Below are 14,733 nucleotides of genomic sequence, written 5' to 3'. Positions count from 1 at the left end.
AATAAAATCCTTATGACATGTAGATGTAGTTATGTAGACATGTATAGTTTCGTGTAGGACTAGAAAAAAATATCAAGTATTCACATCTGACAAAATCAATGATGTCAGCAACTTTTCAGCCTATTCAAAACAGCCTTTGGATCGACATCTTTCTATAGTGATCAATCTATAGAATATATCAACCGGCATATTATATTTTCTCCTACATTTTTAACAGAAGAAAACTGGAAGTGATTGAATAAAAACAAGAGGTTATAAATTTTTGATAAACTGCAGATTTTTAATATTATTTTAAATAGACTCTTCTGTTAATTATGGCGCATACAGATTCCTTTATCTTGACCACTCTAAATAATGGAATACAAAAAGTGGTACTCAATAAACCTGCCAAAAAGAACGCAATTTCGATCCCGGTAAACGCAAATATATAATAATTCCTAAATTTCATACAATAAAGTACAAATAATGTAAATAATTGCATATTTGTTTCTTATCCACAGATGTATAAGGAATTAACAATACTTTTAAACGAATCTGCCAACAACAATAAAGTATTAATATTTGCATTGACAGCAAATGGAGATTTCTTTAGTAGTGGCAACGACATGAGCAGTATGATGAATGTAACTCCTACTATTGAAGATGCAATTTCGACTGTTAAGTAAGACCAGTATTATATGAAAATTTATATATAATGCATATCTCTATAAATATATAGAAAATAAGTTTATATAAATATATCTTGCAGGAATTTTGTTGATGCAGTAATCATGTATCCGAAACTTTTGATAGCTGTTGTAAATGGACCAGCAATAGGAATAGCATCTACAATATTAGGGCTCTTTGATTTAGTATATGCTTCAGATAAGGTACTTAAAAATAACATTTTACATAATATATCAAAGCAATCTTTTAAATAATAAATATATAACTGCTAAATATATATTATATAAATTGTAGGCATATTTTCATACACCATTTAGTTCTTTGGGTCTTGTCGCTGAAGGATGTTCTACATATACATTCCCTAAATTATTTGGACATTCCAAAGTATGATATATTTCATTGCAAATTATTATGAAGACTCTTTAGTTTTTCTTTTCATTCAAAATAGTAAAAAGAGAAAGAATAATATTTCAATATTATATATGTAAATATATTTAGGCTGGAGATATGTTGTATCTGGGTTATAAAATGAATGCTAAAGAAGCTAAAAAGTATGGATTAGTTAGCAAAATATATAATCATGATTCTCTTGAAGGAGTATGGGATGATTTGAATAAAATATCTAACCTTTCTTCAGAGGTATTATTTTTTACTTATAATATTTCTTGCAAAATGATATATACTGCAAAGTCTTAATAATGAAAAAAAAAACTAATTGAGTACATCTTTATTTCAGTCAATATTGGCAACAAAGCGATTGATGAGCAAATGGAATAGAGAGATTTTATTAAAAGTTAATGCAGAAGAATTAAACGAATTGACAAAACGATTTGAGTCTCCTGATCTAATTGAAAGAGTTGTAAATTTTTTATCACGAAAAAGTAAGTTTTAAAATGAGATAATATAACAATTATAATTATATAATTACAATTATAATTTGTTATTTAATATGATTTAATAATAACAATATAATTTCTTAATTTGTAACTAGTTTGGGTATGTAGAATTTTTAAATATAAATGTTATATAATCACTTGCTTCTGTTAACATCATGTCCTGTAATTTATATACACATATACATATGAACACTAACTTTTAAAACTTTAAAAACACTAACTTATTTCTTAGTTATTTGTAATAATTTAAACAGTTTATTACCTGCATAATGTCAAGTGGAATTGGTTGTTTATAATGTTGCCAATCTCGAAGCTGATTTATAGTTAAATTTTGTCGACATGGTTTATCATCCAATATAGACTGATAATCCTTCATCTCATTATCGTTTGATTCTTCGGAAGACGTTATATGTCCATTATCTTGATCGGTACAAGAACAATTCAATAAATCATGTGTTAATGAAATTGTATCAGTTGCCAGTGTAAATAGATCCTAAAAAAGTAAAAATATTTCGAATAATGTATAATAACTTTTGTATCAATAACAAAGCATTTTTTTCGTTATTCTTTTTTTTCAATAAAAAGTACTTTTAATTCTGCAGTTGATAATTTTAAAGACCCCAAATGATTTAGATCCACCACAGACTCACTCAGACTAGCTTTGCTAATTTGTCTTTGATATATCTTTTCTTCTATTGTACCTGTTGTCAATAATCTAAAAATTTTTTATTAGGATTAGATTACAAATTTTTATTAAATAATATATTGTTATATATATTAATATTACAACATTCATGTTTATACAAACCTATAAATATAAACATTCTTTTTTTGCCCATCTCTCCAAATCCTTGCCATAGCTTGCACATCAGACGCGGGATTCCAATCAGAATCAAATAATACAAGTCTAGATGCTCCAGGTAAATTCAAACCGACACCACCTGCCTTGGCACTTAGCAAAAGAATTTCTGCAAATATTATTTTGATGTAATACCTCAATTATTATTAATAAGAAGATATATTATTTTTGTACTTACTGCTATTATCTGATCGTGTATTAAATTGTTCGATTATTTTCGATCGTGTAGAGCTTGAAATAGTGCCATCCAATCTTAAGAATTTTAATTCCTCTATATTGCATATAGTTTCAAAAAGATCAAGTGTCTGTGTATAATAGGAAACTAATACCAATTTCTCGTCGGTTTTTTTCAAATTTCTCATCAATACTTGTAAAATTGTGATCTTTCCACAATATTTTATAAAATTTTTGTCCTGTTTCAACTGTATTGTACATATTGCCTTTGACAAAGTTTCGCGTAGCGTATTTTCTTTATCATTTATAAACAAGTTTGGATGATTACAAATTTTTTTAAGAGCAATAATAATAGACAAATGAGTATGATTTTTATCTTGTAGACAAGTTTTGTTAAACCAAGCATCAGTAACAAGAGAATACAAATCCATCTGTTCACTGGTTAAAGAGCAAAATAGAACTATTTCGTATTTACATGGCAGATATTTATTTATTGTGTTTTGTGTACGTCTTAAAATGAAAGATTTGGTGCGTTCATGTAATTCCGTAGCTCTTTCAGATCCCAAACTTAGGACATTCTTATCAGCATTAGGGCATTGAGATGCGACAATAGGATCTTCATAATAATTCTTATATTCAAGAGGAGAACCAAGAATACCAGGATTAACAAAATCAACCAATGTATAAAATTCTTTCAAATCATTTTGTATAGGAGTACCAGTTAACATAATTCGTTTTTTACAATTGATCTCGTGTAAAAGCTAAAAAATATGCACACAATAATGCATAAATCTACATGTATTTATACTTGTATATAAATATGTAAATAAAATGATGATTACTTTTGCTGCTTTTATGTTGCTATTTTTCAGCCTGTGACCTTCATCGCACACAAGTAAGTCAAAGGTAATCTCTTTAATTTCTACATGAGATTTAACAAGCATTTCATAACTAATAATCAATACTGAATTTCTTGGATGCTTGATAAAATCCTTAGGTCTATTTTTTCCATCTACAACATATGGAGATATTCTATGACAGCCTAACCATTTCCTGAATTCCTTGTCCCAATTATTGCATAAGCTGCGAGGTGTTATTATCAATACCCGTCTTACAATTGGTTTGCCATATGGACCTTTCTTCAACATTGTCCAAATTAATGTAATACATTGTAAGGTTTTGCCAAGGCCCATCTCATCTGCCAAAATTGCACCAAAATAATCTGGCACTTTTAGCCCCATTAAGCATTCATAAAGAAATACAATTCCATAACGCTGATGTTCTCTAAGTTTTGCTGTTAAACAGAAATCCACTGAGACTTTTTGCTCCTCATGGCTTATACATGCAGAAGTATTCATACATGGCATCACTAAGGGTTCACAATTCATTACTAGTCCTTTAATATAAATATATCAATAAATATTAATAATCTTTATAATGCATTTAAGTCACTCTTTTATAAATATGTAGCACCTTTTGTGAATACATCTGTTGATGCTTCAATTTTTTCTTGCATCACTTTTTCTACAGTTTCCTCAACATGCTCCTCTTGTGATACTTTATCTATAATCTAAAATTTAATCAAATTTTTGCATATAACATTACATAAATGAGCATTGATGCAGACTCTTACCTCAATTTGTTTATTTCCAACAATTAATCTAGAACCTTCTACTGCACTATTCGGATTGATTATTTTTTTTCCCATAACTTTCCCATCAAAATCCTATTTAAAAAATATTAAAAACAATCTCCAAGTTAAAAATTTATAATTAATATGTTGAGTACCTTAAGAATTGCATTTTCTCCAATTATTTCCAACAAACCGTCACCATCCCATGTTTTGTTTTTCTTTGAAGTTATTTGACCATACATCACATTGAAGATGCTATAACAATATCTATTTAGTGGTATGTACAATAATTAAAAATTAAGTTATTTTAATATTTATTTTCTAAAAAAACTTACATTTTTGATATCTTTGTTGGGGATGAATTTGTACTAGATGTTTCCTTTCTATAAACTGGAGCCTCAGCATCTTCTTTTTTTGGCAAAACTGATATATATCCAGTAGATGCTTTAAACTTCTTTTGTGGAGGTTCCTCTATTCTTTCTTTGGAATGCTCTTCTGGTATAGGTGACTCTTGTGACACTTGATCTTTAATCTGAAACATTTTGTTAAATTTGTTATATATTTTATAAATATAAGTTTAATAAGTTTAATAACAAACTTTTACCTCAATCTGTTTATTTCCAATATTTAATCTAGAACCTTCTACTGCATCATTTGGATTGATTGTCTTTTTTCCTATAACTTTGCCATCCATATCCTATCAGAAAATATTTTCTATTATAAAAAGTATTAAATCTCTAAATTACAAAATTTGCAACTGATATATTAATTACCTTAAGAATTGCGTTTTTTCCAGTTATTTCTAAGAAACCGTCGCCGTCCCATGTTTTATATTTTTTCGAAGTTACTCTACCGTACATCACGTTAAAAATGCTGCAAGAGATATTAATATTTATTTATACAAGAGGCAGATTTTTAAATTAGTGGTTTAATATCTATTTTAATATATTTACATTTTCGATTCTGTTTGCGGCAAATCATTAATTGAAGTATTCTTCTCGTAGACGGATGAATTGACATCTTCTTTCTTTGACACATTATTTTCTACTTCAATATTATCACGAGTGACCTCGTTTTCTGGACTTGTCTTTTCGAAAATGCTTAAAAGTTGTGCGTTGCTTCTAAAAGGTTTTCTCATAGAATCATTTGGTGTTTCTTGGCTCGTGTTTACATTATTTTCTTCGATGTTCACTCGCGATTGAACAATTAAAGGGGATATAAATCCCTTCACCGACTTGTTTCGATACATTATTACATAAATCGAGATCAATCCATGCGACACGATTCAATGGACGAAGGCGGGAAACAGATTCAACCGAAATTGAATTTGCATATAGCAGCATATCGAGTTACCGAGTGTGCATCGAAGTAAATAATACAAGATGATCGACTTGGGCCTGATTGCATCCTGATTATTTTAGCTTTAAGCGAGACTTAAATATATGTCTATCTCTATCTTCCTTTCTAAATAAATAAAGACAGACATATATTTAAGTTTTGCTTAAACCTAAAATAATGTTGGTGCAACCGGGCTTTGGTATTACAAATATTTCGAAGAAATCTTCGTCTTTTTTCTTGATTTGCCAATTAATATTTCCACAGCACAAGCCATCCAATCGCCGTGCATCTGCGCGAACGCAGTTGCGCGCGCGAACTGTCATCTGCATGTGCCGTCACGTGGCCGCGTTGTCACGTTGGACGTGTGATTGGTCTACCCCTTCGTTTGGCACACGAATCCTATTCGCGACAGTCATGTGGATAATTGTGACGTGTAATCTCGCTCGCGATGCAACACTTGCAGCAGCCGCGATCCGTCGTGGGATTCAAATGCGTGTGCAGTAATAGTAATCGCGTGAAACATAATGCGCGAGTGGGTGTGTGTGGTCGATTAGGTTCCCTGTCACGTATGCGGTCCCGCAAATGACGAAAGTCTCACAGCGATATGTGAATAGATCTTGGAGCGACGTAACAAATATTGGAGAAATCCGCGATTTCTACAGTGATTTTGTGATTATTAAGCCATCGCTTTCTATGATCTTCCGAGAAAGAGAGAGAGAGGAGAGAGTCGTGATCCGTGTCTCGAGTCCGTCCTTTTTAGGGAATGACATACATTTGGATACGATTGAATCGGATGCTGTTCGGGAACGTTCTTCTGTAGCGAATGATGTAACTTACAATTTAGCAAATTATATAAAGGTTGACTTTATTCCAACAAGATTCTCGGCGCTCTTTTTTGCTTAATGCTTTCTCTTTCTTCACAGATGCTGCTGTACCAATGAAGATATCTCAAAGTTAATAAACTTTAGCTATAGGTAATGTGATTTCTTCATGGTATTTGTTATTTTATGCTGAACTGTTATTTCAAGATGCATTTTTCTATACCTGATACTCAAGAATTTACTGATGGAGCTGGAAATACATATATCGTAATTATTTATCAAATATTTTATTTTATATTATACTTGACTAATTGTATATAATATTCAATATCTTTTAAACTATAGGGATACAATATTCATATTAATGGTTTATTTCATTGTACTGTGAGATATAAACAGCTGTACAATTTGCATGTACAACTCTCTAAAGATCTCGACATGTCATTGCCTATATTTCCTCCAAAAAAGTTTTTTCCTTTGACACCTACTCAGCAAGAGGAGCGACGATTAGCTTTGGAAAAATATATTCAGTCAATTGGTCAAAATGTAGCCATAAACAATTCTGAGATATTAAATGGATTTTTATTAAATGCTCAACAAGAAACTGTAGGTGACTTGTCTGAAACTGAAACTTTAGATATATTTCTCATGAATGGATCAAAAATTTCATTAAATGTTTCTACAGGAGAATATTCTGGTGGAATTTTAAAGGTATATTTTAGTAATTATGGTAATTTATATATTTTCTACATACATGACATAATTATGAAAATATTTCATATATGATTTTTTGTTCTTTACAGAAAGTGTATAAACATATAAAATTAATAGAAAAATATCATTCCTATTTTGCCCTATTTGTTATTATACAAGATGAATTATCTAATAATATAAAAAGTGAGTGTATGTCTTTATGATATTCTATTGACACACATAAATATATATTTTTCCTTTTTTATATATATTTACATATATTTTTATTTTTATATATATTTTTCTTTTTTCTTGTTTATATTAAAATATGTATTGTGTCCTCAGTATTGCGGAAATTACAAGATTTTGAGTCACCTTTTATAACGTACAAATATATGAGTTCTATGGGTGCAAAAATTGTTCTCAGAAAAAGTTATTGGGATACAACATATGATCTTGAGTTATTGAACGATCCAGTTACTCTGAATTTATTATATGTTCAAACAACTGCGGAAATTTGCAGTAGATGGATACTGGCTAATAAGGACACACAGTATCATTTGGAAAACTTGCAAAAATCCAGAAACAAAAAAGAAGTATGTTTATTATAAAAAAACTAATAACACTTTTAAGAGATTTATTGTATATTTTTATTATTTCAGTACTTGAATGTAGCTCGTTATTTAAAATATTATGGCTACATACAATTTTCACCATGCTATTGTGATTATCCTCAACATGGTTCAAGAGTATTACTTGCTATAGGTGGAAATGAATTAAACTTACGCATTTTATCATCCGAAGAGCAAGAAATTGTATTTAAGGTTTCGCGAATGCGATGCTGGCGTATTACCACTATACAAAATGTAAGTGTACTACTATGAATACTTTAATGAAAAAACTCGTTAAATTATGAATGCTCAATGAATACATTTAGGCAACGGACCATCCTGAAGATAATTACGAGTACAGTCTGGAATTATCCTTCGAATATCTAATTGCTAGGAACAAATTGCAATGGATTACTATTGTTTCTGAGCAAGCGATTTTAATGTCCGTTTGTCTACAAGCTATGATCGATGAGTTGTTACAAAAATGTGTAGTGGGCAGCAGAATTCAGGTTGTTATATAAATCATTTCAACTTATAATAAATGCTTAATCGATTTTTTAATTTTAAAATATATATATTTACAGGTAGAATCTGGAAAATCTTGGACATATATTATGAGGGACGGCCAAAGTCGTATCAATATGGGATCTCCTTTGCGAGAATGTGCCAATAATAATCATTTACCTAAATCGGGACCAATTATAAAAAAACTCACAAGTAAATGGTCGGCTGTGACGTCGAAAAAATCAAATGAGTCAGCTGTCGATAAGACTCATACAACATGCCCAACAACTAATGACTTTGATATTGTGGAAAATAATGTTTTTCGAATGATAGGAGATGAAGATTTATAAGTCAAATAATTTTTTATGGGAATTGAGATATAAGCCCAATGATAAGAAAAATAACAGCGTATGCCTTATCTAAGTAATCTTTTCAAGATATATTTTGTAATACCTACAAATCAGTAAGTTTCCAATTTAAAATTAATGAGAAATAACTATCAAGATTAATTAATTGTTGAACTATGCATATTTAGTGTCTTCTGTATCAATATGTGATTAAAATGCATTTATATTTATTGATAACTTTACATAAAATATCTATTATACTTTTATATACCGTCCAATTACAATAATAATCATTCTAATGCAAGTTGAAAATTAACTTGAGTCAAAACTGTGCTTGAATTATAAGTATAATATTGTGTACAAAGTACTTAATGAAAGAATATATATATATATATATATATATATATATATATATATATATAATATATATGTATTATATATATATAAACGATAAATACTAAATCATATTCCGAGAGATCAAATGTGTATATATATGTAATTTTTATATTGTAGTTTATTATTGTTATTAAACAAGATTACTTAAAAAGCAGTATGTTAATACTTGTTTTCATTAATTACCTTAAACAAAACTATTAATAATATGTCTTAATAATATATTTTTAATGTGTTAAATAGTAATCATTTTATATGTGGTGAGTTACCTTCTATTATCTATCAGATTATATTTTGTTTTGCTAAATCATTCACTCGAGAAACATACTTCTGCCTTCAGTCTCTATATTTCAGCCAAACACTGTAAATAGATTGTACAATACACAATATATGAATGTAAAATCATAAAACTGTCATGATTAAATATGAGATACAAAGCCATACTTTAAATTGGGAAAATAAAAATGTAATATATGAATACATACATAGATATATATGTATATATATATGTATGTATGCATGTATGTATATGTATGTATATATTTTGTCCTATCAAATATGTAAATATAAATCCCCGTATGAAAAGTGATTGCATATTAAGGCTAGATAACTGACAATCGTCTAGAAAAATGCATGCTCCTCTATGACACTTTCGTTTTAGTCTCTTTTTTTGTTTTTGTCCGATTTGTTCCAAAATACATAGTACATAATGTTAGTAGATAAAAGTTAAAAAATGTTTAAATTTTAAAGATTTTACAACATAAATTGTAAAAATATGAAATTTATAAATTGACATATATTTGTATAAATTTTTACAAATTTATAATTTTATATAAGAATGCAATTTCCTTTCCCCATATTCTGATGCATTACATGAAAACATGAAATAAATATAATAAAAGATAACTATGATTTTAACAGACTGAACATACACGAGCACTTAAATTATTTAAAACAGAATTCCAAAAATTTTTAATGTATATATAATACATGCATATAAAATGATTTAGAATATGTTGTTTGTGGAGTTGAGGATTTAATTATCTTTTGCTTAAAACCTCATTAGTATTACATGATCAAGATTATAGATAATATATGCTTCAAACTCGGACCTTATTTCGCTGACAATGTGCATACTTTCTATATCAAAAATATGTTGTTATTCTGTCTTATTATTTTCTAAAAAAGAAAATTAAGATCAGTTCTGGCTATAGCGTTTAAATATAATTCTATTTCCGCGCTACTTGCAAAATAGCCCAACGTCAGCAAGGAATTACTCCATTACAGTTACTTGCCATATGTACGTATTAATGGCACAAATATATTCGTTTTGCAGCTAATAATAAAAAAATATGCAGTGAATAATTTTAATGTTTTACATATAAAATCATTACTGTAAGGCGTTATACTATACAATTCTAAAATATCATTATTAGGGTGGAATTTGATAAATTTTAGTTTCAACAATTTTCATATTGCAATAAAGTAAATTAAAGCATATTAAGAATACTTTCTAATACGGAAGACTAATACTAGTAAATTCCTTTATGAAATATTTCATTATAATGCAGCATTATTTTTACCACAGTACTGCATATCGAAGAACACTATTTGTTATTTTAGAATTATGTAATCATGTATGATTCTTGCAACTCAAAAATCTAATAAATCTAATCATTTTTAGAAAATTGACATAAACTAGAGTTAGTATACAAATAAGAAGAGAGAGAGAGAGAGACTAACTATGGCAGTAGAATAAAAAGTAAATTAAATTTTACAGCCTTTACTTACTTCAAATTGTCATGATTAGATATAGAACATTCACATTTAAAATCATTCAAATGCTTGGGCGTTTCAGTGCATTTTGTGAATGCATTTCACACAAATAATCTTTTTAATGCAATATTCTGAGTAAAATGGCATTGCAGATGACTAGCTAGCATGTGACGATACGATTTTCACATATATAATATAAAATTTCTCGATAAAAACGATTGTAATCCTGATGCCTTTCTCTTGTAATCCTATTGCATTCTTTTTATTTTCTAACGACCCTATAAGAGTCTAATATTTCTATAAGAATAGGAGATATATTTAACAGTATAGATATAAACATAATACAAAAATTAAGTATAATGATTGTTTCTTCACCTAAATTATGTAAAATAATTTACATTGATGACGTGAGGCTATTAGCTATTACTAGCTATGATATCCCAGGTTCATAAAGAAAAGAAACATTGTGATTTGTGAGTAAACAGGAAACATTCAACGATCACATGTTTTCTGTCCATTTATGAGGTAAATATTCACGGAGTGTGAGAACAATGCTCTTTTCTTTAATGAAACCAAGGATGACGCGAATAAAATCTATCCATTTTATACAACTGTACACCCTTTGTCTATCCCTTTATCATCACTTATTCGCGTGGAGAAGAAAACCAACTCTGTTAGAAATTCTGTTGACGTTTCCGTTTAGTGTCCATGGCATCGAGAATAGGCTGTCTCTTTGTTTGATACCTTTTCCTTAATTCGTCGATCTCCCGTTCCATTTCTGCATCCAGACTAGCCATTCGTTGCTGCAGTTCCTCGTAGGAGAGAAACTTCAGCTGCAGGATATGGTTGTTTCTCTATATATATTCAAGTTTTCTTTTTTTATAATGCCTAAAGTGGCATTACTTTAAATAATTTAGTAGTAGAAAAGATGCGATTTATATATATTATTACAAAACAACAACGGAAAAGAATACCTTTAGATTTATATTGTTGATAATATATATCATATAAATATTGTATTTGAAAAAAGTTCTACTTACAAATTCGAAATCACGTTCTGAGAAGACGTTTTGGAATTTTGATATGTTGTTATGAGGCTGTTCTGGCACAGGATGAGATATCTGATTCTGTAATTGTAGTTGTAAATGACTTTGAAATCTTTGAGATTCAGTTGGACTTTGAAGCTCCAATCTGTTAGCATTTTCCGAATTTTGTGCTCCCAACATTTGTCCGTTACCCTATAATGATAATATCATTTGATATTTTTAACTAAATTATATACACTTAGATATAGTTTTAAATAAATATAAAATTAAAAGATTACTTTTCCAATTTCAGGTGCTTCTTTCTTATCAAAATGATCTAAGAATAACGGTCGATATTTCTTGCCAGATTCCACAGAACCAGTATTATGTCCTGAAAAAAATATTAAAATTAGTCGTGTATTATTATTTTAGATTGAAATGTTGATATCAAGAGTGATAAAAAATTATTAACTTTTCATGGTAGCTTCGGTATCTGTGTCGCTATTGATAACCATAGTACCCAAGTCCGGCATGGCCGAAACTAAAGTACCCGTGTCTGGAAGATCATGACTCGGCACTAAAGTCCTACTATCATCTGGTAATGGTTTCATAGTTCCACTGCAGTCATCCTCATCCTTACAACAAAGCATATATGTAATATGTATCTACGTACATATATTATTTTGGTAAATTAATTTTAGAAAATTACCGAATCTTCCGTCTGATTCTGACTTTTAATTGCAACATTGTTTATGACATGAGCTCTATGTGCGCTTTGCTTCTCTCGTATTTCATGGGCATCAGCAATCATTTGACTCAAAATACTTGGTTGCTTAGCATTACCTGCAATTACACATCGATTAGTAAGAAGTCATAATGTAAGTCCTCTCTCTTTGATCTCTTTTTTTATTTACGTATGAATTCGTGCTGTAAAAGCTCAGTCGCTGTGGCTCTTTCTTCGGGATTTTTTACAAGGCACCCACTGACAAAATCGATAAATTCTGGACTCCATTGGTCAGGTTCTCTAAAACTAGGTGGTGGCTTAGTCGGAATCATAAATATCGCTCTCATTGGATGTATGTCGCCATATGGCGGCTTGCCCTCGGCCATCTCCAAGGCTGTTATTCCTAGAGACCATATATCAGCCACACAATCGTAACCAATTTCTTGTATTACTTCTGGTGCCATCCAAAATGGCGTACCAATGACTGTATTACGTTTAGCCATAGTATCCTGTAAATATTTGGATTAGAGATTTGACTTGATTATAAATTCCTTTAATTTGATGAAAAGTCCTCTTATAACATACCGTTAATTGACCTGCTACACCAAAATCAGCTAATTTTGCATGGCCTTCATTATTAAGAAGGATATTTCCAGCCTTAATATCCCTATGAATTTTTCTTCTCAAGTGAAGATATTCCAGTCCTTTCAGAGTGTCGCTTAGGATTGTTGCAATCTCATCCTCCTGAAGGGTTTTCTTTCTTAACCTCATGATATCACTAACAGAACCGGCTCCACAATATTCCATCACAATCTAAAAGTTAAAGTTATATTAGTACATTTTTAAATCATTCACTATTATTTAATAATTTGAAATAGATTATGACCAATTTACCCATAAATCTGTATTCTTAAAATAACTTCCATAATATTTAACAACATATGGAGAGTCACATTGCTGCATAATTGATATTTCCTTAATAATCTCCTGCAAATCGGTATCGACAGGTACTTGCTTGATTGCAAGCACCTGTCCACTCTCCTTATGCAATGCTTTATAAACTGATCCATAAGATCTGTATAGAGATATATATTTAGAAATAACAGAGAAAAATTTATCACACCCTTTGTTAAAAATATTATAAATTTACCCTTCTCCTAATTTGCATATAATATCAAACACTTCTTCCGGCTGTCTTGTCAGACTTTCCTCCGATAACTTTTTTAATTCACTGAAAAGAAAATAATAATAATAATAACATAGAAATATATTTCTTAGATTTAAACATCATATCTCGGATTCCACTATGAGTCGTAGAAGAATTTCTGTTCATTTTATTTTGGAGATATATTTTTGGCACAAGATTTAATTGAATTATTTGAAAATCTCTCAGCAATTTAATCCATCCGTCAAATAGACAGTACGCTTTTTTATTTCGGTGCAAGATTGAAAAATCTCTCTTCATAGTTCAGCAAGATTAATTCAGCGCACGAAGGATCTTAAAAGTAAGGGGTTATTCAACGCGATAAATAATTTCGAATGATCTCCGTTGCAGGTTAACAAAGGGACAAAGAGTCGGGTCGACTGTCACGGATTCGTAACCGATCATTCGCTGCTAAAAATTCATCGTTGTCGCTATAAATAATTCCTAAAGAGATAAATCGGCAGCGGATCGTGCGTCGCCGAGAAAAAAAACGCAGAGTAAAAAACAATCGGATACCTCTTAGAAGACATCTTCGCGTTCGATGTCAGATCGCGTGGAGATCTTGAATAAAAAAGCACGCGCGGTTATTTATAGAAAACGTTAGCAACATAAACGCGGACGTCAGGTGATTATCATGCCGTGCGCGGAGGTAACATGGCCAATTAAAAATAGAGGCATTACATTTTTGTCAATAAATTAAAATATAACCGCACAACCGAAATATCGAAAACCTTCGGCCATCGTAGATGGTGCGGTCGACGGTCGACCAAGGGTTCGCGAACGCATTAAAATAGCACGCGGCGGCCCTCAGGTCCGTTTTACACCGACGATTTTTTTCAAGAATACCGGGCGGAAATGTCGCGGATTGAGAAAACTAAACGAGATGAAAGATTCGACTATAGATTCGATGTTACTCTGTCGTAAGACAATATTACATATATTTCAAAATTTTTAATTAGTTTTTGTCCTCCAAGATGAACATTTATTCATATAATGTTTTCTATAGGTATTTTTTAATAGCATAGATTGAAATCGTACAAAATAAAGACGCCGATTTTTATCTAAAAAT

General features: G+C 30.1%; 4 protein-coding genes across 5 annotated transcripts; 2 read left to right on the top strand and 2 right to left on the bottom strand.

The window, feature by feature from the left end:
- Positions 1-314: 314 nt before the first annotated feature.
- LOC105253081 (enoyl-CoA delta isomerase 3, peroxisomal) lies at positions 315-1,056 on the top strand. Its single transcript, XM_025408422.1, has 4 exons — positions 315-413; positions 501-661; positions 749-869; positions 961-1,056. Exons 1-4 carry the CDS (start codon positions 315-317, stop codon positions 1,054-1,056), a joined length of 477 nt encoding a protein of 158 aa, XP_025264207.1.
- A 597-nt stretch (positions 1,057-1,653) lies between these two features.
- On the bottom strand, positions 1,654-5,677 carry LOC105253082 (DNA repair and recombination protein RAD54B). The gene is made up of 14 exons (XM_025408421.1): positions 5,582-5,677; positions 5,182-5,349; positions 5,002-5,101; positions 4,833-4,925; positions 4,564-4,760; positions 4,384-4,483; positions 4,229-4,321; positions 4,069-4,165; positions 3,438-3,991; positions 2,600-3,356; positions 2,371-2,530; positions 2,151-2,277; positions 1,825-2,055; positions 1,654-1,722 (listed from the first exon to the last, which is right to left on the bottom strand). Exons 1-14 carry the CDS (start codon positions 5,590-5,592, stop codon positions 1,654-1,656), a joined length of 2,757 nt encoding a protein of 918 aa, XP_025264206.1. The 5' UTR covers positions 5,593-5,677.
- Positions 5,678-5,904: 227 nt separating this feature from the next.
- LOC105253053 (sorting nexin-17) lies at positions 5,905-8,798 on the top strand. The gene is made up of 8 exons (XM_011260813.3): positions 5,905-6,394; positions 6,490-6,654; positions 6,733-7,098; positions 7,191-7,284; positions 7,426-7,676; positions 7,743-7,946; positions 8,018-8,200; positions 8,276-8,798. Exons 2-8 carry the CDS (start codon positions 6,574-6,576, stop codon positions 8,543-8,545), a joined length of 1,449 nt encoding a protein of 482 aa, XP_011259115.2. The 5' UTR covers positions 5,905-6,394; positions 6,490-6,573; the 3' UTR covers positions 8,546-8,798.
- A 1,107-nt stretch (positions 8,799-9,905) lies between these two features.
- On the bottom strand, positions 9,906-14,436 carry LOC105253054 (serine/threonine-protein kinase 3). 2 transcript variants are annotated; one of them, XM_011260815.3, is made up of 10 exons: positions 14,181-14,436; positions 13,611-13,691; positions 13,355-13,535; positions 13,046-13,273; positions 12,651-12,969; positions 12,446-12,579; positions 12,209-12,371; positions 12,036-12,127; positions 11,752-11,949; positions 9,906-11,565 (listed from the first exon to the last, which is right to left on the bottom strand). In XM_011260815.3, the coding sequence occupies exons 1-10, from the start codon at positions 14,192-14,194 to the stop codon at positions 11,386-11,388; spliced, it is 1,590 nt and encodes a 529-aa protein (XP_011259117.1). In that variant the 5' UTR covers positions 14,195-14,436; the 3' UTR covers positions 9,906-11,385. The 2 variants fall into 2 exon arrangements, with proteins under 2 accessions (XP_011259117.1, XP_011259118.1); XM_011260816.3 differs by having other exon boundaries at positions 9,907-11,544; positions 14,181-14,435.
- Positions 14,437-14,733: the final 297 nt, after the last annotated feature.

The sequence above is a fragment of the Camponotus floridanus genome, unplaced genomic scaffold (genome assembly GCF_003227725.1).
Source record: "Camponotus floridanus strain SB8 unplaced genomic scaffold, Cflo_v7.5 scaffold21, whole genome shotgun sequence".
Lineage (NCBI taxonomy): Eukaryota > Metazoa > Arthropoda > Insecta > Hymenoptera > Formicidae > Camponotus > Camponotus floridanus.
This window is presented reverse-complemented; position numbering and strand designations above follow the sequence as displayed.